Raw genomic sequence first — 23,245 nt, forward strand, 5'->3', positions numbered from 1 at the left:
GGAAAGCGCCGGGCCGGGCTGAAGGCGAGGCGGCTCCACGCCCCGCACCGCCGCTTAAAACCGCCGTCGAAAGGTGTGGCTTCGCCTTTCCTGTGCCGGCGGGGAGGGGACGGGACAGGACCGGACGGGACGGGACGGGACGGGACGGGACGGGACCGGACGGGACCTTTGCTCTTGCTGCAGCCTCCGCCGCCCAAGACCCACTGCTTCGCCCAGCCGCCCTCCCTCACATCCCGGCCCCCGCCCGCCCTGCCGCCCCCTGAGCTCGGGCTCTCCGGGCGGTGAATGCCGCTCTCCCCTCCGGCTGTGGGTCGGCTGTCCATCCGCTGCCCGCTTCGCCCTCTCTCCGTCCCGCCGCCATGAGCATGAACGGCGGCTCGCACCCGCGGATCAACACGCTGGGCCGCATGGCGCGGGCCGATTCGGGCACCGACCTGCGCTACGAGATGAGCTCCCATGTGGTGGGCGGCGGCGGCGGCGGCACCCACACTCACAAGACCTACTATTACCAGAAGACCTACGGGGGGGACTACGCCTCCGACGGGTACGGGTAGGTGGTTAGGCTCGCCGGTGGTTCTGTTGACCTCTTGGTCTCATTATTGATGCCACTGAGCATTGCTTCTGGAGTGCTCTTTGTGATCAAGTCCAGCCCTGGCTTTATTGCTAGGACATCCTGATCGGATTGCAGCAGGATGAGAGTCCAGTGTATACAGTAAGCAAACAGCAGCTGGCAACTTGCAGGCTACACGAAGCTACGTGTGCCAGCTGAGAATCGGGCTTTTGGGAATTGGGGACCCTACCCAGTGGTGAGAGCTGTGCTTAGCATCTGCTGCCCAGGACCAATGAATGAAGGACCAAACTTGTGTTCTTCCCAAATCTGTTTGTTGCTTTGCACAATTCTTAGTTCTTCATTTCACCTTTGGTTTCGTTTGTACCCTCTCATTAGCTGCTGCTGGGACATGTCCACCTACTGCTGCAGTAATACGAGAATACCTATTATTGCAATATAATTAGAGCAATGCAGTGCTTTACCAAGGGAGAGTGCGTGTTAGGACTCTGAAGTATTGTCACTGTGTTGCATTTTTGAGGGTCCGTTTTGCCAGCAATGCTCCGCTACGAGGAGTTGTACTGCTTTTAAGAGGCAGACATGAAAAATTAATGACAGAGCATGTTGCTTCCTCACTGTTCTTCTTCCTGACTTCATTCCAGCACTGTTGCAGCGGTGTGACTTCCCTGTTAGTCTGGCTTTCACTAGAGAATAAGTACTTGCCTTTTACTTAGCATTCTTTGGCTTTTGTTAGGTAATGCAAACAAGTACATAGTTTGCTAGATGCTTCTTTCTTTACTTTTCAGTGGTCCCTTAGCACAGGCTTGATGAAGAGGTTAACAGTCTTCCATCAACATACTTTCATTGACTCTCTGTAAGATAATGTTCTTACCTCTTTTTTGGCAAGGAAGTTACAATGAAAGTTCCTTTTCACCTTATTCCAACGTCTTTTTGTGGAACTAAAGACCCTTGCTAATGAGATTGAAATACATATACGTATTTTATGTATAATGTACATGAAGAAGTCTGACCATAACATTTATATAAGTAATTGCAATACGTTCTATGTGCTTGCATCTTACGCATGGCATAGATTTGTTTTGGATTGGTGCTGACTTGAATGATGTGTCCCAAAAAATGATGGAAAAAAAACAGGCCTAATTTTGCACACGTGCAGAAAATGCTCTGAATCCTATGTGTGTTGTGCTTGCAGAACCAGGACCGTAGTCTCTGGAATTGGTTTTGGTTGTTGTTAAGCCTGATATTGTTAATGCTAAATTTCAGTGTCAGTTACCAAACCTAAAGACAGAGGCTTCTTTTTTTTCAATGAGGAAAATTCCTGTTGCTGAATTTTAAACGCAGTAGGATTCAACATAGGGCCTGGTCTTGTAAGATTTGGGGCGTATTCTGCCAAACAAGTCTGTGCTGAGTGTTATGTTAGTCACAGAGCAATATAAGCCGCTCCTTACCCTCAGGGCTCAGCAAGGTGCTTTTACAACGTTCCCAGTTTCTTCTGGCTTGGGAACTCAGGATGAGCTTGGCCCTGGGTACAGATACTCAGCTTGACGTTGAGTCACACACCTCTGAACTGCAAATTCATCAACCAAGTATTTATCAATGCCTTTGCGATGGGGAGACGCTAGCAGAGAAGAAGACAGTAGCAAGTTTTGCAGTTTTATTTGTCATGGCTGAGATCAGGCGAAAAAATAATAAAAAGAGCATAGGATTTGTGGTTACCAAGTAATGCCTTGCTGCAAGAATTAATTGGTTTACACACGAGATATGTTTGAAGGTTGATGTAATGCCAGTGCCTTACATGTAGAAAAGGAGTCAGAAATTCACACTGAAGCCTTGAAATTACTTGCAGGGGGCTGGCAGACTGGGTAAATTTAAAAGAAACAGATTCAGAATTGCAGTTTTGCCCATCCCGTTGGCCTTGTGGTGGTCTGCAGGATCCTGCCCAAGGTGAATCGCTGTGCTGTGCTGTGCTGGCCATGAGAGCTGCCCCAGTGACAAACAGAACTATCAGAAAACAGAGAGTAAGGAATGTGCCTGAGCTGCCAAATGCCTGCTGCGCTAGCAGAGCCAGCAGGAGAACAGCTCTTATCAGTAGCTGGTAATGCTGCTACGAGGTAAAGAAACCACACTGTGCCTCTCCTAACTCACCTTTTTTATAGGTACCGGTGAGAGATCGGTTCCATTGCAAGCTATTCGTCTTTGAAAGCATGAAAGCTGCTTTCAAGCGCAGCCATGTTTCGGGTGGCTGTTATTGGAGGGGCTGCAGTGCCGTGCCGTGCTGTGCTGTGGGCTCCAGGTGCACCTCTCTCCCAGAGTGAGCAGTGCAGACATGCGTGTAGCCACCAGCCGCTGCCTCTACAAATGGTGCCTTTGCTCTCAGTGACTCATCCCGGTGGCAAAAGTCCCGCTCAGGAGTGTGAGAATTTCTACAAACAGGTGTGGCCGGACCCCTTGTGAAACCCTGCAGCTTCCACTGCAAGCACCTGGCAGTTTTAATGTGTCAGCACTGACTTTTTTGCACACACCTAAACGGATTAAGAGCCCAGTAATGCGAGATACAGATTTCTTTTGAGATTTATCACGTTGCAGTCTACAAGTGTGTTCTGTGCTTTCAAATATGAAAGTGTTGGATGAGGCTGCAGCGTGCCAAAATGGAGCCAGTAAGAGCAAAGAAAGCACAGAAGGAGAGCACACAAGAAAATTCCTGGTCATGGAATCACAGAATCATTTGAGTTGGAAGGGAGCTTCGAAAGCCGTCTGGTCCAACTCCCCTGCAATGCACAGATTGTTTGCTGACAGTTGTGTTTGGCTGTCAGAGTTCAATTAAACTGTATTCAGGCAAACTGTAGTTTAATTTTTGGTTGTATTTGCATGGATATTGCTATTAACCACCTTTTATCAGTTTCTGTCCAGTGTATTGGTCAGACTTTTCCTACAAATCAAATCCATTCCCTAACACTTGATTTCCAGGTGCACACAAACAGCTTGTTGACGGGTGCTGGAGATTGCTGCTCCAGTTCAGGTTTTTCTTTTAACTTGTCTACCCTGACCATACCGGTAATCCCTTGATGAAGCTATTGCTTGTTCAAACAAGTTTGTGTGAATGGAGGAAAAAAAAAAATAGGAGGTGCTATTGTTTTGCCTATTTTAGCCTCCTTGATGAATTAGGGGAATTGCTTGATAACTTCGGAGCTGCAAGAAGACCTTTCTTAAAGCTTCTTTTACTTTTTGAATAATAATTAGAAAAAAAAAGCCTTGAGTTTTTAAAAGGGTAAATATTTTGTAGAGCAATCAAAACATTTAACAGGGATTATTCTGACCTGTTGTGCACCCTCTTCAATCAGGTCTTTGGGTGAAAGTATCCCTTCTGTGCTTCTAAAGCATTAGGGAACTGTGAAGCAGTCCCGCGGTGCTGCCAGCTGGATGTGCTTCTGTGTGCCCCCTCCAGAGTGCTTGTCTGGACTCACTACCCTCTGACAACAGCAGCATCTGTTATTTCTTCTTTCTGGACAGTGGCAGCACTCATGGGGATAGCATTTACCAGTAAAGTGCAAACCTATTTCAGAAATACAGGGTTCACCAGCAAGGCAATGACTGAGCACAGCTCAGCTCAGTGGGCATTGAAGTGGAGAGGTGTTGCAGCAGGAACAGGCTGCAACAGGGCTTTGTGCTCTCCGTGTTTCTTTGGGAGAGCAGGAATGCAGCACAGCAAGGGAACCATACGTTCTGCCCTACCATGAGGTAACAGGCCTATTATACAGAGCAATGGCAGCATGAAGGTGCTCTCCCATCCCTAGAGCCACATCTTCACATCTGCGGCCTTCACACAATTGTAGGAGTTGGAAGGGACCTCTGGAGGTCTTCTTGCACAGAAAAGTGTCCAGATGGGTCTCGAATATCTGCAGAGAAGGAGACTCCACAGCTTCTCTTGTCAGCCTGTTCCAGTGTCTGTCAGCCTCACAGTAAAGAGATCTTTTCCCAATCAGAAGTGATTCTTCTGCGTTTTGAAGTATTCTCAGAGATTTAAAACAAAGACATTATCCCCATGTTTTCTTTTCTACCTTTAGTAATTAATGATTATTAAAATCAAGTCATTTTAATAAAGAATTTGGTTTCATAGTGCCGTTTTAAAATTCATAAGTTGCCTTCAAAATATATACTGCAGTCTGGCATGTCGAGATGCAGGTAGAAGGAGGTAGTTAAGGTCTGGAGCAGCCTGGGCTGTTTTGCTCAGCTCTGTTCCGCAGGGTTTGCAGACACAAAGCAGCATAGCCATTAACCAGGATCTTGCAAATGTGTGTATTTTTCAGTAGGTGCCCCTGCGCTCCTGTATTGTAAATCTGGCTGAAAGGTCCAAGCTCCACTTCCTTCCCTTTCTGCACAGATAGTTGGAAGGTTTGAAAATTCTTTCTGTATTTACAGCTGTGCTCTAGACCAAGTGAAAATCTGGCCTATTCTTATTGCCTGGTGTGTCCGCAATGTTGATGCTGCAGGATCCCATTCACATGTTGAAGCTTTAGATGATGTCGGGTTAAAACCAAACCAAAATGTCATCGTGACTGCTATCAACAATTACTTTAATATTGTTTATGTAAATGAGAAGAGAGAGGACAAGAGGGAATGAATTTAAACTGAAAGAGGGGAGGTTTAGATTAGGAAGAAAATTCTTCACTCAGAGTGCCCCATCCACAGAGGTGTTCAAGGCCGGGTTGGATGGGGCATCAGCCTGAGCTGGTGGTTGGCAACCCTGCCCACAGCAGGGGAGTTGGAACTGTATCTTTGAGGTCCTTTCCAATGCAAGCTATTCTATGATTCTAAAATACCATTCATAGGTAAACCACTATGTGTGTTATGTGAGAATTGTCACGGTCCTATGTCCTTCTGAGGGCCACAAACATCTTTTTAAAGAGGACTTAGTTTACATGAGTGTACTTCAGAAGTCCAGGTTCTTTTGTGCCTCCACATTGTAATGCCACCAAGTTAGGATTTGCAAAGATGTCTATGGTCCAGTGTTTTTCTCCTTCCTGTACACTATTATGTAGAATATGGTATTTCTTTGGATTTTTACTTCTACCTCAAGGTTGGATTTCTCCTTACTCTATGTAGGGGTTTTTGCTTTGATCTATTCATTCCCATTAAAGGCCTGTTGGCTTCAGGAAGAGATCACAGAATCAGAATCACAGAATCACAGAAACATCAAGGTTGGAAAAGACCTACAAGATCATCCAGTCCAACCATCCAAATCAGAGTTGAGGGTTTTGAAACTGCTTATGAAATACTTTCTCCTTGCACGGGTGACAAGTATTTTATTTGTGTTGCGTTGTCCTCATTGCATCTGATAAATCAACCAATATATGTTGAGGTAAGCTTTTCTAGAGTATACTTGTGCAGCTAAATCCTCTTTGAGATGTAAAGGCCTCACATCATGTTGTCTTGGTGGAGCTCTTCCTCCAGACCATAATCTCTTCTGCGGGCTTCTGCTGGTTCTGGCCGTGCCCCAGAATGCTGAGCTGCCGTGCTCTTTCCTGATTTCATTTTGTGTGGCTACAACTTCTGCTGTTATTTTTGATTATGTCTTTATTTAGACAGACTAGAGAGCCTCAAATGTTTGCTGCTTTCTTCTTGTGAATGCCCCCATAGCAACAAACAAAGAAGTTACAGGTCTACATTTAAAGATTTTAGTAGTTCACACTGAAGCTCACGCTACAAGGCATTTATTCCTGCCTTCAATCCATTCTGCCCATCTGTATTAAGCCATCTTAAGCTTTCCAACTTTTTGAATTTTTGGGCAGTAATGCTGGATGTGGTATTCTAAAGCAGTGGAATGAACACACAATACTTACAATTCTGTATTTTTCTGTCTACCAACTTGTTCTTGTAGTTTGGTTTTAGAAAGCACCTTTTCTTCACAATTTCTCCTAGTGTTAACTGTGACAGTCGTTGTTTGGACATTATTCAGACTTCTCTCAGTGTAAGGCGAGCTAATCGCTTTGAGGTCAGTCAAGTTACACAGAACTCGATGGAGGAATGCTAATTTATTAGAGTAGAGGTCTGGTTCCTTTGGCTTTAATGGACATCGGGCGTTTGTAGCCATCAGGAGATGATTACAAAAGCAACTGAAGAATAAAATACCCTTCTTATGTTCCAAAAAGAGAAAATCATGTGGAAGAATCCTCTCTCTTCTTTAGTGTTTCATTAATGAGCGTAATTGTAGGTATAATTAATGTAAATTTTAGATGCAGTCAGATACGTCTCGATCCAAACACAACAGCGAGGCCTAAGGTGAAGGAATTATTTAGAAAAGGAAACCAATGGGGAAACCTGGCATAAAATCAGTTGTGCAGCTGCTTTCTTTAAGCTGTTTCCAAGATATACAGGCATGCATAGCACAGTAGGGTGTACAGTGTTTATGCAGCCAAAGGTCACGGTGTAAGCAAGAGTTGTGTGTGTACAGCTTGTTTTAGGTCATCCAGTGATTCTCCAGTCCTGCCTCTGTTTTCAAAGGTTTATTCCCAGATATTGACAAGAACAGCTTTAAAGTTTTTGTTACCACTTATTCAAGAAATGCTCATAGGAAGGAGAAAGACAGGCTGCTAGAGGAAGAGCTACACACACTTCAGAAGCCCTCTTAAAGGGTACTGTTGAATGTTTCCCTTCACAGCAGTGATTTTTCCCAAGGACAGCTCTACCATGTGTCACAGTTCCTTTTGCTAAGTATGATCGGAGTCAATGGAAAGTTTTCCAGAGTATCCAAATGACATCCTGGTTATGTAGCGTTGGATGGGCTTGCACAGAAACAGTCTTTTTGATATTAGTGTTGTATGGAAGATTTGGGCCTCCAGTGAATTAAAATGGAGGATGTTACCTGCTATGAACACCGCAGTCAGAGAACTAGGCAAGGCATGGAAGCCTCTTTGTTTCTTATCCTCTCTTAGTAAGGTTTACTTCAGTTCTACTGGCAAGCGCCTGGGTTTGGGAGCTGCCTGAGCTTGCTTGGGAGCTCTGATTCTATCAGCAAGGAATGATTCCTAGCTTGAAGCACCTCACCCACCTTCAACTAGCAGTGGCTCGCTTTGGTGGCAGGATCCCAAGGTGACCAAATCCTGGAAAAGCAACCTTCTGGTGGTGCAGTTGCAGTGGATTATGTACAAGACAATAGTAACGATCCCGCTATCTACCTTTGCTGTTTTCTCCTCTAGTGTTTCTTAACTAGTAGTTTTACATGGCACCCCCAAGATTCCCTTTTACATAGTTGTGAAAAAACAGGTCCTCTGACTCCAGCCCCTATATCTGTTTTTGTAATAGCTTAGGCATCTTGTAATGCCTTTTTTGAGACACTGCACTGATTTTTTTAAATAATTTCCTCTTATAAAAAGGCCCTTTGTATACTTGTATAGACGTGTGTGTTCATGCACTTGCATAGCAGAGAATCCTGTGATCTTTTTATACTCTTAAGTTCAGTGGCTGGCATGATAACGTATGCAATAATGTAACTGCATTCTAATGTGTTGACTCTAAGAAAGATCATGAATAATTTATTTATACTGTGCTACTGTCAAAATCTCGTCTGTCAAAGCTGCAAATACCTGTACTGGAGGAAAACCTTTCTCTTAACTTCATGGGAGGCTCCATCTTCTGCACGATCCTGCGGTGAAGTTATTCCATGTCTGCTGATGCACAGTGTCAAAGTTGCTCTACCACTGTGGAATCAGCATTAAACTTCACAGCGAAGATATGGAGGAGAGAGCAGACCAAGCATGTTTCTGCCTCCAGAGCTTAACTAGATTTCTTATTTCACGTAACTTCTTGTGGCTATTGGGAGTTCCTACTAAACATTTCTCTTTGTAAAGTGTGGTTACTCTGTACTTACTTCATCTTATTCTTCTCTTCCCCAACAGTCAGAATGGAACCTGTACAGTTACCAGACGTCAGAACACCATTCAGGAGCTTCTGCAAAACTGTTCGGATTGCCTGATGAGAGCTGAGCTCATAGTACAACCTGTGAGTGCTTTTTCTTCTTAGAAAAAGTGATTATGAGTATTTGTAGGGAATGAATGCTGCATTGTTAACTGAATACAGTGGCTGTGGTTCTTCATCTCTTTTCTACCCTTTTAGCTATTTACGTGAGGCAGCTGCCACTTACCCTTAGAGTGGAGTGACATACATCCTTACTGGATCTCTTGCTTCTGTCTACAGTCATTGATCAGTAAAACTGATTGACGTGCAGCTGGTTAAAATAAGGAGACCTTTTTGATTTTAAAAGGCAAAATGCAAAACCAAAAAAGGACAATAAAACACCTTTTGAACAAATTCTAATGCATCTAATTTTTCATCTTATCAGTGATCAAGGCCACTACTGGTGAAGATGCTAATAATGTTATGGCCACTTACCCTCCCTTACTGTATCCTGTCAGGTGTCATAACCGTCATAAAAACCTTCACCACGTTTGTTTTTCCAGCTGATTTCTAAAGAAGCATTTGAAATAAGCTTAAAATCTGGTCAGCTGTTTGATCTGAGCTATGTACAGATGATCTTTGCTGTGTGCTTTGCTGTGTGTCACACAAACCCACTGTATCTGGGGATGGGTTACTCGTCACTAAGTCAAAGGAAGTGCAGGATGGTGAGCACATCTTGCTGTTGAGGCCATTGAGTTCTAGAATCTGTTTGCAGTGCTTGCAGTAGAGGAAATTTAATGTGCACTTTTTGACCCTCAGTGAACAGAAAATTCTTCTGGGAATGAACTCTGTTGTTAGCAGTTTATTTCCTTTTCAGTGGTACAGAATGTGAGAGCGTATTTGCATAAAAATCAATGCCATAGTAAATAATGCCTCTTGTTAAGGATTAATATTATTGCAGTGAAGTTAAAAGGAAGCGATGTTTAGTTCCAGCTTGGTGACACAACATTGCTGGTTTTTTGTTTGCTGTTTTTTTCCCGTGGGACTAAGTAACGAGGCCCATCAACATTTTCTTTGCAGAATCAAATCACAGCTGGATTATGTTTAGTTCAGCATGGCTTTGTCAGTGCAGGATGAGATCAAAAGGCCTTGTCTTCCTTCTCTGAAGCACCATGACCATGCTGGTCCAGTGCACTGGAGACACCTGGCTATGCAGCTGATCACAGGCAGACGAGATGCAGGGTGTATTTTGTGAGAAAAGAAGCAATGGCTGTAGCTCTTAGAATCTTAGGAAAAAATCTGAAGAATTGGGAGAAGAGATCACCAACTCCAGCTTGGACAGAATGTTTGATTCTTGCCTTCTAAACACAAAAGCCATTCCTACTTCATGAGGTCTTAAAAACTCAGTGCACTGAGTGCTGCCTTGGCTCCTCTGAAATAAAACTCAGTCATAATGTGCTGTTGTTTATGGAAATGTTTAGCTGGTACTTTATTTAAAATTTTTTTCTGTAAGTTTTATTTGTAATTAGGACTTTCAAATGACTATGAATCTTTTAGTAATTGGACTTCAGCTAATTAAATCTGTCAATCAGAGACCTAGCAGTTGAAACCTTTTATTCTTCTTAAGAATTATTGGTCCTCATAGCATCACTCTTAAAACAATGTGAAGTTTATGCAGTAAATATTTAATCTCCATCTTTTTTTTTTTTTTTTTTAATTTTAGGAATTGAAATATGGTGATGGTGTTCAGATTAGAGGAAACAGAGATCTGGAAGAATGTTTTGCACAGGCAAATGACCAAATGGACATCCTGGATGGGCTGATCAGAGAGTTAAGGCAGATGAATCAGCCCTGTGAAATGTATCAGAAAAGGTATTACCAGGGAAAGGCTGGGGCAGAGAACGTGATTGATATAATCCTGTGGTATTTGAAATGTTCTCTGATGTGGCAGGCAGAAAATAATAACATAGAAAGAAATGGTAGTGATTTTTTTTTAATGTCTTGGTTGTCACAATTTAATTTTAGACATTATATATTTTTTTTTACAACTTGTGCTATCAGCATTTATTTTTGAATATCTAATGGTTCAGTAAAAGATGGGAACTGTATTGTTTTCATGTTTTCTGGGTGTTTACCTGATAGAAAGTAACCGGTTCCTTCCCTTTCAGGCTGCTTCAACTTCAAGAGCAAATGCGTGCTCTGTACAAAGCCATCAGTGTTCCCCGTGCCAGGAGGGCCAGCTCCAAAGGTGGTGGTTGCTACTCCTCTCAGAGTGGTTCAGGCTGGGATGAGTATACAAAACGTGTCACAAGTGAATGCTTAAATTGGATGAGGCAACAGAAGGTAAATCTGTACAAAACCTAGAGACAGTGATAAAACCTAGTTTTGCTTATGAATATCACCTTGTCATGCAGTGATGTTATGAATGCTAGTAGAGCATTAAAACTATGTTTAGATGATAGTAAGTTGTTCCAAGTTCCTCTTTTTTTTTTTTCCTCTTCTTTGCAGCATTTTATGAGTGGTGAGTTTTCGCTAATACAAAAATGGATTTGGGGATCTTCTTTTGCAGGGGAAAAAGTGGAAGTCAGATTTGAAAACAAAAAATGAGACACAACTGTTAACATAACAAAAGACATTGGCATGTTTGTGTTAGAGATTATGGTGTTCATTATTTCCTTCCTTCCTTCCACATATTTCCTTAATGCTTTTTAACTCTTTACAGATGAGGCCAACTTCATAGATTTAACTACTACCCAGTATTTTGCAATTTTTCTTCCTCTACTACATCCTTATCAAAATGGGAGCTAGAAGGTAGAGTTAACTTCACAGGACTAAACTTCCAGAAGTTGCTGCCTTAAAAGCAGCTCCAGCATTTTCATGTGTACCTGTTGCATGCACAGAATAAATTTGCCTATCCACAGCTGTTGATGGTATGGCCTGGAGTAGAAGCATGCATTAAGAGCCTGAAGTGTTCTTTGCTGCTGGTGTGGAAGTTTTGTGTTTGTAGTTGGACAGCACTTACTGAGAGATAGTTAGGAGAAAAAGGAGCAGGGAGGCCCGAGACAGAATTTGCAGACTCCCTGTAATTTGAAGTTGCAGTATTTTTATCTCTCTTTTATTAGGTTGTTGCTTAGTGATCCTGTCATTGTTATCTACATATGGTGTTTACCAAGTGGCTGCTATGCAAACCAAATGAGCAGGGGAGAGCTGTGTACAGTTCCCATACTTATGTGAGTGCCAGTCATAGTCTGGTCTTCCAATGCCCTCCCATATCAGACCTGTCTTAGAGGAAGAAAGGGAAGTGGAGATGCACTCCTTTGAGTGCTAACATTTACGGGCATTGTGCCAGTAGAGCAGCAGCAGATAATGATTGCTCTTCACGTACTGTGGGAGAGTAGGCTGATTATCAGACCTGCCATGGCTTGAGAAATGATGTTGGACAGACACTGGGCCTCCTTCCAGTGATGAAAGATTCTGAACATGCTGCACCTCGCAGAGATGCCAGTGACTCCCTGCTCAGGCACCCCTCACTGAGCAAGCACTTTACAGCTGAGTTCCCACACAATAGCTGCAGTGAAAGAAAAAGACTCACTCTCTTTTTCAGTCCCTAAAGCAAAGCTGAGGCTTCCTATTTGGCTTTTGAGCTTTTTTTTTTTTTTTAGGGAAGGTTTATTTTCAACTTTGCAGCCTACCTCTCCTTCCCTCTCTCTTACTATCGGCTCATGTTGTGACCAAGATAACATGATGAGATAGCAGAAAAAAAAGTCTGAGCAGCTGTGGTGGTTTTCTGCCTGTGTTTTTTGTATCTTGTGTCCGTATGGTGTGCTGACAGGAGAGCCAGGTGGTAAGAGGGCTGGTCAGATTTCCATTGCAAAATTAAGGAAGGTGGACTGATATCCAGAGAGCCTTTGTTTGCATATTGGCAGTCTTTCAAGTCTGTTGCTACGGACTCTCTAGACTGTATAAATATAATTGAGAAGGGTCAAAGTCCTGTAACTTTTAGATAGCTGAATGTAAAATGGTTTCATTTCTCAGAACATTTTCAGCCCTTGCCTTTGAACCCCTACGCCTGAGTGTGGTTCAGGCTTAATTGACATCTGTTGACTCATAGAGATTTGGCCCCAGGCTGGTAATTACCAAATTGAGTCCCAACCCAAGATTAAGATACATAATTCTCTACAGTGCATATGCTCACAGAGGCATTCATAAAAGGATGGATTGTGATTGTCTTCACAGAGCAAAAGGTGCTTTGGAATTTGAGGATTTGAGCTGTCAATTTGGTGGATTTTAGTATTTGCAAATAATGAAACCAAGAACTGGAGTCAGACAGTTTTCAAGCTAGGAATTATCCAGGTGTATTACTGTTCTTTCAAATGCTGTTTCTAGAGATTTTTCTTCATCATCCTATAATAAAAGTTGCCAAAGTACAAGACAAACAACATGTTTTATGATCTTTTCAATTTATTTAATACATAGCTTGGCTTCTGTTTTTTTGTTTTTCTTGTTTGTTTGTTTTTTGTTTTTAAATTAATTACTTGTTTTTTTTTGTCTGGCTTGACTGAATTTAACTGAAGTCAGTGGTGTTACTTGTATGTAATTAAAATGGTATCTAGTGTACTGGACTGCAGAACATGATTGTACATTTTCACCTGTATTATGAACAGTGTTGTAGAAAACTTTATACTAATGAGTGTGCTTCATCTTATCTAATTTGAAACTTAAGTATATTCCCTACTTCGTTTCTTCTATTTTGAGAGCCTCTCATGCAGTTGAAGTGAAGGCAATTTAAAGACATTTTTAACCCCCATTCTAAATTACAGTGCAGTTTTACTTCTTACCGCATGATCATGTTTCTTTCAACCTTGTTGCTCTGATTTAGGTTATAGTGTCTTGTTTGAAATGAAAGTACAAATGCTGTCCCTTTTGCCTAGGCTGAAATGGAGCTGGTGAAGTGGGGGTTTGATGCAGCATCCATTGAGCAACAGATTAGTGACCACAGAAGAACTCACAATGCCATTGGAGACTATCGCTGGCACCTGGACAAAGTCAAAACAGATCTGGTAATTACTGTCTTCCCTTACTCATTGCTTGGTCTGGATTTGTAACCTTGGCTTGCCAATGTTCTATTGCAGCAAGTAACACTGAACAGCAGAGCTTCTCTTGAGAAAGCATTGATGTAGTGATAGCAACAACTTTCCATCCTAATATTTATTATTTCACAATTATTTTGTGCTCCACTTCTTTCCTTAGAATTTTATAATGGAAATTTAGTGTTATTTAATTTTTCATCATTGTGTACCCAAACTGGCAATTACGCATTGGGATATTTTGGGTGAGAGAATGGCCAAGAGTTATTGTTTTCACTTTCTTAAGTTAACATAAGGAAGTGAAAGGATTATGTAGGTGCTTAGCCCAAACTGTGGGCTAAGTTTAGAACTTTTTTGTGTTTGTTTAATCCTTCTGCAGTTTCTCATCTATCTAAGTTTTGTGATTGGAATAAAGAAGCCAGTGAAAGTGCAGTAGTTAATTTCTTCAGTTATTAGCCCAACAGCTAGCTGTAGGAGAAAGGCTTACTTTATCTCAACTCTTTTCTGTTAATTCCTCACGTGGACAAGAGGAGAGGGAGTTGGATCTAAAGGAAAAAAGATTCAGTTCTGGAGCTCTGTTTTCTCAGACAAGCTAGAGTGGAAGGGTTATTTTTCCCTTGTTCCTTCTACTTATTCAAGAAGTAGGAAGGGTAGCCCTATCAATTATTAGTTCCAAGGTTATGCACACTCCCATTCATAGAAACAAGAATAATCAAGAATCAGAAACAAGAATCAGAGCATGCTGCTCAGGTCATAATTTACACTACTTCATAGTCTTTACAAAGCTGGCTCAAGGACTGGATTGTTCCCCATAGCCATCTAGAGTCTGATTCAGAAAGAGATCCGATTTTGGAAGCTGTTGTTGTATTACAGGGTTTATGTTCAACCTTGCTTATGAACATCTCTGTGGGAAATTTGTTTGCTCAAGTCTTGTTTTTATACTTCTGGTCCTCCACTGGTGCAAACCTGCTGCTGACCTGTTTGCATCCGTTGCAGACATTGTGAATTACCACCTGAAGTTTTCACATTGTGGTGCTGGCTCTGTAAAGAAAGGCAATTTCTAAAAGGCACACTACATGTTTGCTCTTTATTTCAGCGTGAGAAGGCTGCCGTTCATCAGCTGGAGGAAGAATACGAAGGACTGCTGGTGAGCACAGGATGTTTTCATGTCTGATGCCTTCTATGATAAATGTTTTTTGTTCTAACACTGGTGTGAGAGCCAATATAGATGCATATATAAGTAGTGCCATTCAGCAGTGCTTTGTAGCTTATATAAGGCTCAGTTTGAAGCACGAACTTGAGATTAATTCATTGCCAGGTTTATAATTGATTTACCCTCACCAGAAAGTTCCTACTTTGCACCAGGTGAAGGTGTTGATCACTAAGCAGGTGCAGAGTAGTAGTCTACTTCCTTAATAGGAACTGATATAGCAGCAAAGTTGGTCTATGTTAGGAGGACTGTGTGTCTTGCCCATGTCATCATGTAAAACACAGAGAATCTTGTGCAAATTATAGACTTAACCCGTGGGATTGGAAGCTGTTTCCTGTGTGCATTTCAAATAGCAGATATGCAGTATGATGCAAGGACAGAGAAAGAATCTTTTCATGAATTATTATCTGTGCAAAAGGCACTGGTACAAAATGAAGGGTATACTATCAGCAGCAAATGGAAGTAAAAGCCAGGTTAAATTTTCAGGCGTTTTATTTTCCCCATGTCTTTTTGCTTGCCTGCCTGCACATCTGCTGCATTTGCTTGAAATGACTGAAGAACCTGGTGACTTCAGATCCCTGTTGTTCTTCAAATCCGTGCATGTTATCTGTTGTCCATTGCCAGCAGATTTTATAGCTGTGCGGATTTTACTGTTATTCTTAGTTCAGATAAAAAACGCATGAATGTGCATGCTGTTCTCTTGGCTTCCCCTTCTCCACCCAGCACAGCCTCTTCTGTGTTTATTGCTTCTCATTTTGGAATTCCTTGCAGAAATACTCCTTTGAGAGAATGGATCAGCTTCGTCAATTCCAGAACCTTATCCAAGCAACCAGCAGAGAGATCATGTGGATCAATGACTGTGAGGAAGAGGAGCTTCTCTATGACTGGAGTGACAGGAACACAGATATCTCCAGGAAGCAGGAGGCCTTCTCTGTAAGATAGCACAATCTCCTTCTGCTTGCCCTGAAATTTTCTTTTGGCATATTGAGGGAGGAGCAGCTTGTCTCAGGGGAACTGATCATGGCATTTCTTCACTAAGAATCTATTGATTTTTTTTTTGTTTGTTTGTTTGGTTTTTTATTGTCAAAACACTGTTGGATTAAGTACTATGTGACAACCTTTTGAATCAAGATTAAACATCAACTGGAAGATAATACACTCAGCCACCTGTGTATTCATTTGACCTTGGATACTAGCTTTATCAGTACAGTTCATTGAGGGCTAGTAATTACACGTAGCCTGTGCATGCATGCTAAACTAGAGGACTTGAATCAAGCTGCGCAGTTCTCCCTGTTAGGGCTTATGCAGGGGCTAGTGATCCCTGATGTGGTCCTGATCTCTTCACCAGGTACTAGGGCTACACATGAGGGAACTACTCTCTTTTCCCCTGATGGTCTCAGCACCTTGAGAGCACCATCAGGACTGGCTTGCAGTTCTCCTAATTGTTTTCTGTGGGTACAAATGGAAATTGAGCATGTATTTCTTTAGCCAATGTTGGTGCTGGTCATCAGAGTAAAAGAGAAATGAAAGTCACACCATTAAGGAGATTCTCTATTCTTTTTCGGTTAGTTGTTATGGATCTTGCAAGATACACTAATTCTTGCTTTCATCATTCCTCTTCAACAAGAAAAGCTGCATTTTGGGTGCTTTGCTCTATGAAGTGGCAAGTCTAGAGACTAGAACTAAAATGACCACCTTCTTTGATTCTTCTGACTTCATATGTAGCTTCAGTGCATTTAGTAGAATTAACATGCACTGTTGCAGGGATAATTTTATACAATCATTGCTTTTATGCAATCATTATACAAACTACCAGGAAAAAGTTAAGTAAATCACTTTAAGTTCTGTGTCTTTGGAAGCTCATTTAACACTGTGTTTTGGTTATTAGAAACGTATGAGTGAACTGGAGCTTAAAGAAAAAGAACTCAACAAGCTAAAGCAAGAAAGTGACCAGCTTGTGCTCAACCAGCACCCTGCTTCAGACAAAATTGAGGTGAGTTGAGCCTCATGTGGTTTAACTTGCTCCTTTAGTTGCTGTATGGGAAAAGTTCGTAGTGAAAGTCGACAAATGAAATGCTGCATTTAGACATGAGAACAGCTGGCTTGCCAAAAACCCTATCAATTTTTATCCAGTTGTGAGAACTGCTCTAATAAATGTTACTACCTCCTGCAAACCTGCAGACACAGCTACTGAAGACTTCTTAAGAGCTTGAGAGATCTCATTGCTACCAAATTTGATGATGGATGCATGTAAAAATTAATATGGGGGCTTAGGGAGTTGTCTAAATATATTGAAATTGCTATATTTCATGTGAGTTAACTTCAGTGCAGTGGAATATAGTAGGAAGACATGCCATTCTCCTGCTATCTCAATAGGCATGTTTTGAAGATAGCCACACCCTCTAAGGGTTTATGTTTAATCTAGTGCAAATACTTTTTGCAGCTGAAATTTATAGTATGTTTCTACACCTTAATCAAGACTAAGGAAAAATCTTGGTCTTTAGGAACTGCTGTTGTTTTGAATGTGTGAAAGAACCCACAAAAACAGAGTTCTTTCTCCTTTTCAATATGTTTAGTTTGAAATTTGCTGTCGTACTGTGTAGAATTCACTCATAATTCACTGTGTGATCAGTTTCTGCCTTAAAGAAAAATCATTGTGGGCTTCAGCAGTGAAGTAAAAAGCAGTATGTAACTTTCCAAACGATTTACATGAAGGGTATGTGAGAAGTCTTGCTATAAAAGTAGCCATCATGAAAAATTGTTAGACAGTTCCCCTTGGAAGGAGGACAGTTTGCCATTGAAATGTTTCATGTACACTGCTGTTTTTGCATTTCACCCCTTTGTTCATGCACTTCAGGCTTTATGCTGATCAAACAAAATTCAAGTCAAGAACAAGTTTCTCTTTATAACCCACAAACAGGTATGTAATTGCCTTCAGTTAGGTAGACACTTAGAAGTAGGGAAACTATTTGCATGAGTTACCTTATTCTGGTGTACATTAGTTTGCTCTAGTAGATATTTACTCTCTACAGAAATTCAAATTAAATAATTGTCCTTGAGTCTAGATACAGAAGAGAGATCCATGTGGTAATTTGAGTTCTGGATATTATTTGTTTTCTTAGGCCTACATGGACACACTGCAAACTCAGTGGAGCTGGATTCTTCAGATCACCAAGTGCATTGATGTTCATTTGAAAGAGAATGCAGCTTACTTTCAGGTGGGTAGTGATTACTTTTGTATTATGTAAGTACTAGGCAAGTACTTGTTCACAAATGGTTACTTTAAACTTCATGTTCTTGCATCAAAACATTTAAAACATACACACTTACAAAAAGAACTGACTTATTTCTAAGAGCTCACTTCACTAGCTAGCAATAGAAGGTAACATAAAACTGTGTTTATGCTTTTCCACCAGTAAGAATTGTGACGGCTACCAACATGTTTTGCTCATGTTAGAGTTTTAAATTAGTTGACAAATTGTGAATGTGATTAATAGTTTGTGGGAGATCTGTCCCATCCTTCAAAAGTTTGGTTAAAAGTGTAAATCCTACCACAGGTATTTTTTCTGTACCAAAATCTTCTTAAATCCATGCACAATTAGATGTAACACAGCGTTATCAAACTGTTGTAAATGCTGCAGTTCTGCTGGATGTGAACTGGGATTTCTCATGAAAGGAGTCCATTAATTTGTGGTAGACATTTCTGTGAGAACTGTGTGCAACTGAAATCACAACTCTTTTCCTGTAGTTCTTTGAGGAGGCCCAAGCTACAGAGAGCTATCTGAAGAATTTACAGGACTCCATCAGAAAGAAGTTCATATGTGATAAGAGCATGTCACTTCAGAGCTTGCTGGAGCAGATCAAGGAGCTGGAGGTACTGTTCCATCCTACTCACAGATAATGTTCTGCCTTGCATGGATAATAGTTGACTGCTTTAGAGACCAAATATTAACCCAAATATAATGGAATGTTGATAAACAGTACTGAGTGAACTTGAATCATTAATGATATATTCATCTTCTTTTCTTGAGATAGCCTACAAATGGGTACAAAAAATAACAGCTTGTTCAAGTTGCAAAAATAATTTATTTGTTGTTTCTCTTCTCTTTCTTCAAGCTACAATTTTACATTATAGGCTAAAGACTCATCCCACCGTAGATAAAGGAATTTTTGCCTACAGTGAGCTCCAGATATATGCCTCTAAATAAACTAGTGGGAACTAGATGTGATTTCTTTTTAGAGTGAGATTTTAACCTACAGTTGATCTTTGCAGAATGAACGAGAGAGAATTCTTGAATACAAGAGGCAAGTGCAGAGTTTGGTGAACAAATCCAGGAAGATTGTGCAGCTGAAGCCACGTAACCCAGATTACCGGAGTAACAAGCCCATTATACTCAAGGCTCTGTGTGACTACAAACAGGATCTGGTAATGTGTCCCTTTTTTAGCTGAAATGAAAATAATGTAAACTAAAATATGGCAAATGATTTAGTAGACAAACAATTGAGCTGATAGCTGTAACATTTTTGCAAGTAGGAGTATGAAGTTAATGGTGGTGATTTCTTCCTCTTAAGTGCTGGATATGCTGAAGTTTATTTCTGTGTTGTCTCTTAACAGCATGCTTACGTGTATTTTCTACTTGCTCTTTTTCTTATTGGTTCCCAGTTACCTAGTTTTCCTATGTTTTATCTGTAAAACCTTTTTTACCTGATTCACTGAGTTGCACTCCTGTAGTGACCACTAATTGACCGTTGTGATGTGTGTTTATAATCTGGGGTTTCTGCTATCCACTCTCTGTGATCTTCCATATCACACTTTATTCTGGAATCACAGAAGTTCAGCCCACGCAGAGCTAACTACTTGTTGGAACTATAAGCAAAACAAAACAAACGTAGGCAGTGTTTGCCTGGCTGCTTGGCAATCGTCCTCACAGTTAAACAAGCTAGAATCTGCTCAGGAGAAGATAAGACCAGACAAATTCAAAGACTCTGAATGATCAGGTCAGTGTAAAGCCTGTGACTTTTTGCTAGTGATGTCCAAAAATGATACGGGGACTCCTGGTACGATAAATGATAGGAGGAGCTTTCCCCTCTTGGCTGTGTGTGGGTTGTAAGCTGCACCATCCAGGCCTGTGGCCTCAGGGTGTCAGAATGTCTGGCAGACATTGCTGGTGAATCTAGCTCTGTGGCACTTGCTCCTCGTCCCTTCTCAAGTATGATTTGCAGCACTAAGCATCCATTTGCTTCCAGCTTGCTGTGGGGTGGCTTACAGCCATAAATGATTGTGTAGCTTACAGTACCCATGTGCCCACGCTCTGTCTTTTGATGTATGTCACGGCAAGCCCCAGATCTGATCATCAGCTGGACTGGCAGATGCTTAGAGTGTTCTGTGGCTCTCAGTTAGTTTTACAGAGTTAATATCAAGCAGGGATGTACACATGCACATAGCAGCTGTTAAGCACTCCTGGTTCTGTAATCTAGGTACATCATCCTTGCCTGTCTCTCCTAGAAACCCCATCTTACTAAAGAACAAACATGTTGTTCTATGTTCCTTACAGAAAACAGTGCGCAAAGGGGATGAATGCATCCTGAAGGACAACAATGAACGCAGCAAGTGGTTGGTGACTGGCCCTGGAGGAGTGGATATGCTCGTGCCATCTGTTAGTCTGATCATCCCACCCCCAAATCCATTAGCAGTGGATCTTGCTACCAAGTGAGTTGCCAAGTTGAATTTTCTTGCAGACACGAGGTGGCTTGAGTGGATCCAGCTCAGGCATTGCTGTGCTCATGCCACAGACATGTCCTGATTGTTAAAAGAGTGAGTTCTGTCTCAAAGCCTGATTTGTTCTATTGTTAATAATTTTTTTATGGCTTTTGGTAGTTAGAATTATGTGCATAATATTACTTTAGCCTCTCCTATGAGAAGAAAGAAGTCTTAGCTTGCTCTTTTCTTTTTGGCACTGTGAAAAAAAATTTGTTAGCTGTGGCTACCTATACTCTTAAGCAAATTACTGGAGTTAGTTTGGAATTCTAGCTGTGTATTCATTGTTATACTCATTATTAATCTGAAAGTTATGGATAAATTCATTTTCAGGTTTGTTTCTTTTTCTGTTAGAGAAAAGCCTTAAAACACTTAACATCCAACATCCATACTTAACATCCATAATTGTTTCTTGTGATATTTTTTAGCTAAGCTACTAAAATGTACAAGTTTTAACCATGAAATTTCTTCTCCCATCTCAGAATTGAGCAATACTATGAAGCTATTCTGGCTTTGTGGAACCAGCTGTATATCAACATGAAGAGCCTGGTATCTTGGCACTATTGCATGATTGACATTGAGAAAATCAGAGCGATGACTATTGCCAAGGTGAGACTACAGCAGGCCTTAACTGTAGACCAGGGACATTCATGACCTGTCCTCTGCTGCTCCAAACAGTGCTTGTAGTTTCCAATTCAGCTGTATGCTCTGCAAAACTGTGGGCCTGCCTTTTGCTGGGTTACACAAGCAGTTATATATGGAAGTTGGCATTTTATTTGAAGAGAAGAAAAACACTTTCCCATTCAAACATGATATAGATAAAAATGAAGGTAAACTAAGGGGACTTACTGTATACTTGTACTACGTGTTCCCACTATGCAAGGGCATGGATAACATAGCAAAAAGGCAGAATTGCAAACTGTTTTTACGTTGTGAAATGTTTGTTACATATCCAGCTCAAAGGCTGCTTTGTGCATCATACTTGTAGAGGCAGCCTGCATCAGTTTTATTCTAAAATGAGATTCCTCTGTTCTTCAATAGATGTATTAGTGTGTTCCTTCATGAGTCGTTAGTCATATATCCTCTTCAATTGTTGCCTTTTTCAAGACTGTCTTCTTTGTTATTTCAGCTGAAAACAATGCGTAAGGAAGATTACCAAAAAATAATAACTGACTTGGAGATCCATTACCAAGAATTCCTCAGGAACAGCCAAGGCTCTGAGATGTTTGGTGATGAAGACAAACGAAAGATCCAGACGCAGTTCACTGATGCTCAGAAGCACTACCAAACCTTAATAATACAACTGCCCAATCAACCACGGCAGCCCCAAACAGGTTTGTTGTCCTCCTGTTGTCTTGTACAGATTGTACTGCTTGGGTTTCCTTGTTGGAGGCGGAAGAGAAAGCTGTGTTTCCTTTTCATGTGAAAATAGCCTTGTAAACGTATGCAGAGACATGTAAAAGAACTGTAACTGTTGTCTCCTCAGAAAACAAAACTTGCCATGCCCAGGAAAGAGTATGTTTTGTTCTTCTTTCCATTGCTGTGTATCTGGGAATAGTTCTCTGAAGTTCATAGAACTCGTTGAGAAAATGAGAGGAATTTAATCCATCAATTTTCAGTTGTTAGGAAGCAAAACTTCACTTGAGGAAGCAAGTTTATCATTTTGTGAAAGGGACATTTCATTGCTGCAGACTCTGCCTAATGGCCCAGATTTACCAGTTCTCCGTTCTACAATTCAAATCAGTGCTTAGGTCACTTTGACACTGCATCAGCTTTCTGCATGTAGAAATTCAGTTCTCTGGCAGCTGACATTTACCTCCAACTCACTTTACAGTGATTCCAACTGAGAGTTGTCCTGTGGGTACCTCAAACACCATTATAGTTAATGAAAGAAACCGAGAACATGATAAACAGGAGGCTTGGCTGCTGATGGAACTTCAGAAACTTCGGCGTCAGATTGAAGCTTCTGAGATTCGAATGGTTCAAAGAGCTCCACTTGGTGTGGATCAAGGGGCTCTGCATGACTTCTCTGTCAGAATACAGGATTTAGAGGTAACTGTGTATGTTCTCAGTCGATCATCTCAAACTCAGCGTGACTGTTCTGCAGAGCATACTGTATTTGGATTCCTGATCAGCTGGGAGTGACATGCACACTCTGCACATGGCACAGTTAGCTTCCAATTAAAAGATATATTTGGGTTGGCATTCAGCTTTTTATCTAGAAGTCTAAGTAGGAAAAGTTGACTCTCGGATTTTAGAAGAGAAATTCTTTCAGGGTATGGTTTCAAAAAGCCTTATGTCAACTGGATGTGACCTCATGTTAAGTGTCATCCAGGTTAAAGCACTGTTTTTCGTAAAGCACATTCTTTCGTACAGACCCCACTTTCCCACCTACCTTTTAAGTAAGCTGTCTATACATACATGAGGCTCAGACTTTGTCTCTCTCCCAGCTCTTCAGATTTGAAGGAGACTGGAGGGAGAGTTAGTAAAGAGAATAGATTTAGTTTGAGAAATTCCCCTGGGACAGTGAGGTTACTAGGAGGACCTTGGCATGACCACCGGGGAAGCAACTGGCAATAAGGCATTCTGTGAACTGCTTTCTACAGAGCAGAGTTCCAGAATGGAAGAGGTACTTAAAGAGAGATATTACCTGTTGTGGACCGTACAAAACAGAAACCACATAATGTTACTTAATTTAAAGGAAACGAGCTGAGGCCCTACTTTGTTTC

The 23,245-nt window shown here is 41.3% G+C and overlaps 1 protein-coding gene across 2 annotated transcripts in view; it reads left to right on the forward strand.

Annotated features, from left to right (window-relative positions):
• Nucleotides 1-359: 359 nt before the first annotated feature.
• Nucleotides 360-23,245, forward strand: part of DSP (desmoplakin) — a gene marked incomplete at both ends in the record, with an annotated part of 36,207 nt that continues 13,321 nt past the window's right edge. The window contains 15 exons of one of the 2 annotated variants that reach the window (XM_079533319.1): nt 360-550; nt 8,464-8,566; nt 10,185-10,333; nt 10,630-10,804; nt 13,393-13,521; nt 14,645-14,695; nt 15,530-15,691; nt 16,647-16,751; nt 17,881-17,976; nt 18,507-18,632; nt 19,032-19,184; nt 20,314-20,468; nt 20,999-21,125; nt 21,646-21,857; nt 22,409-22,568. In XM_079533319.1, the coding sequence (XP_079389445.1) occupies nt 360-550; nt 8,464-8,566; nt 10,185-10,333; nt 10,630-10,804; nt 13,393-13,521; nt 14,645-14,695; nt 15,530-15,691; nt 16,647-16,751; nt 17,881-17,976; nt 18,507-18,632; nt 19,032-19,184; nt 20,314-20,468; nt 20,999-21,125; nt 21,646-21,857; nt 22,409-22,568 (2,094 nt within the window). Of the gene's footprint in view, nt 551-8,463; nt 8,567-10,184; nt 10,334-10,629; nt 10,805-13,392; nt 13,522-14,644; nt 14,696-15,529; nt 15,692-16,646; nt 16,752-17,880; nt 17,977-18,506; nt 18,633-19,031; nt 19,185-20,313; nt 20,469-20,998; nt 21,126-21,645; nt 21,858-22,350; nt 22,569-23,245 lie in introns of both variants that reach the window. The other variant, XM_079533318.1, reaches the window with a different exon arrangement.

This window comes from Tetrao urogallus (genome assembly GCF_951394365.1).
Source record: "Tetrao urogallus genome assembly, chromosome: 3".
Classification (NCBI taxonomy): domain Eukaryota; kingdom Metazoa; phylum Chordata; class Aves; order Galliformes; family Phasianidae; genus Tetrao; species Tetrao urogallus.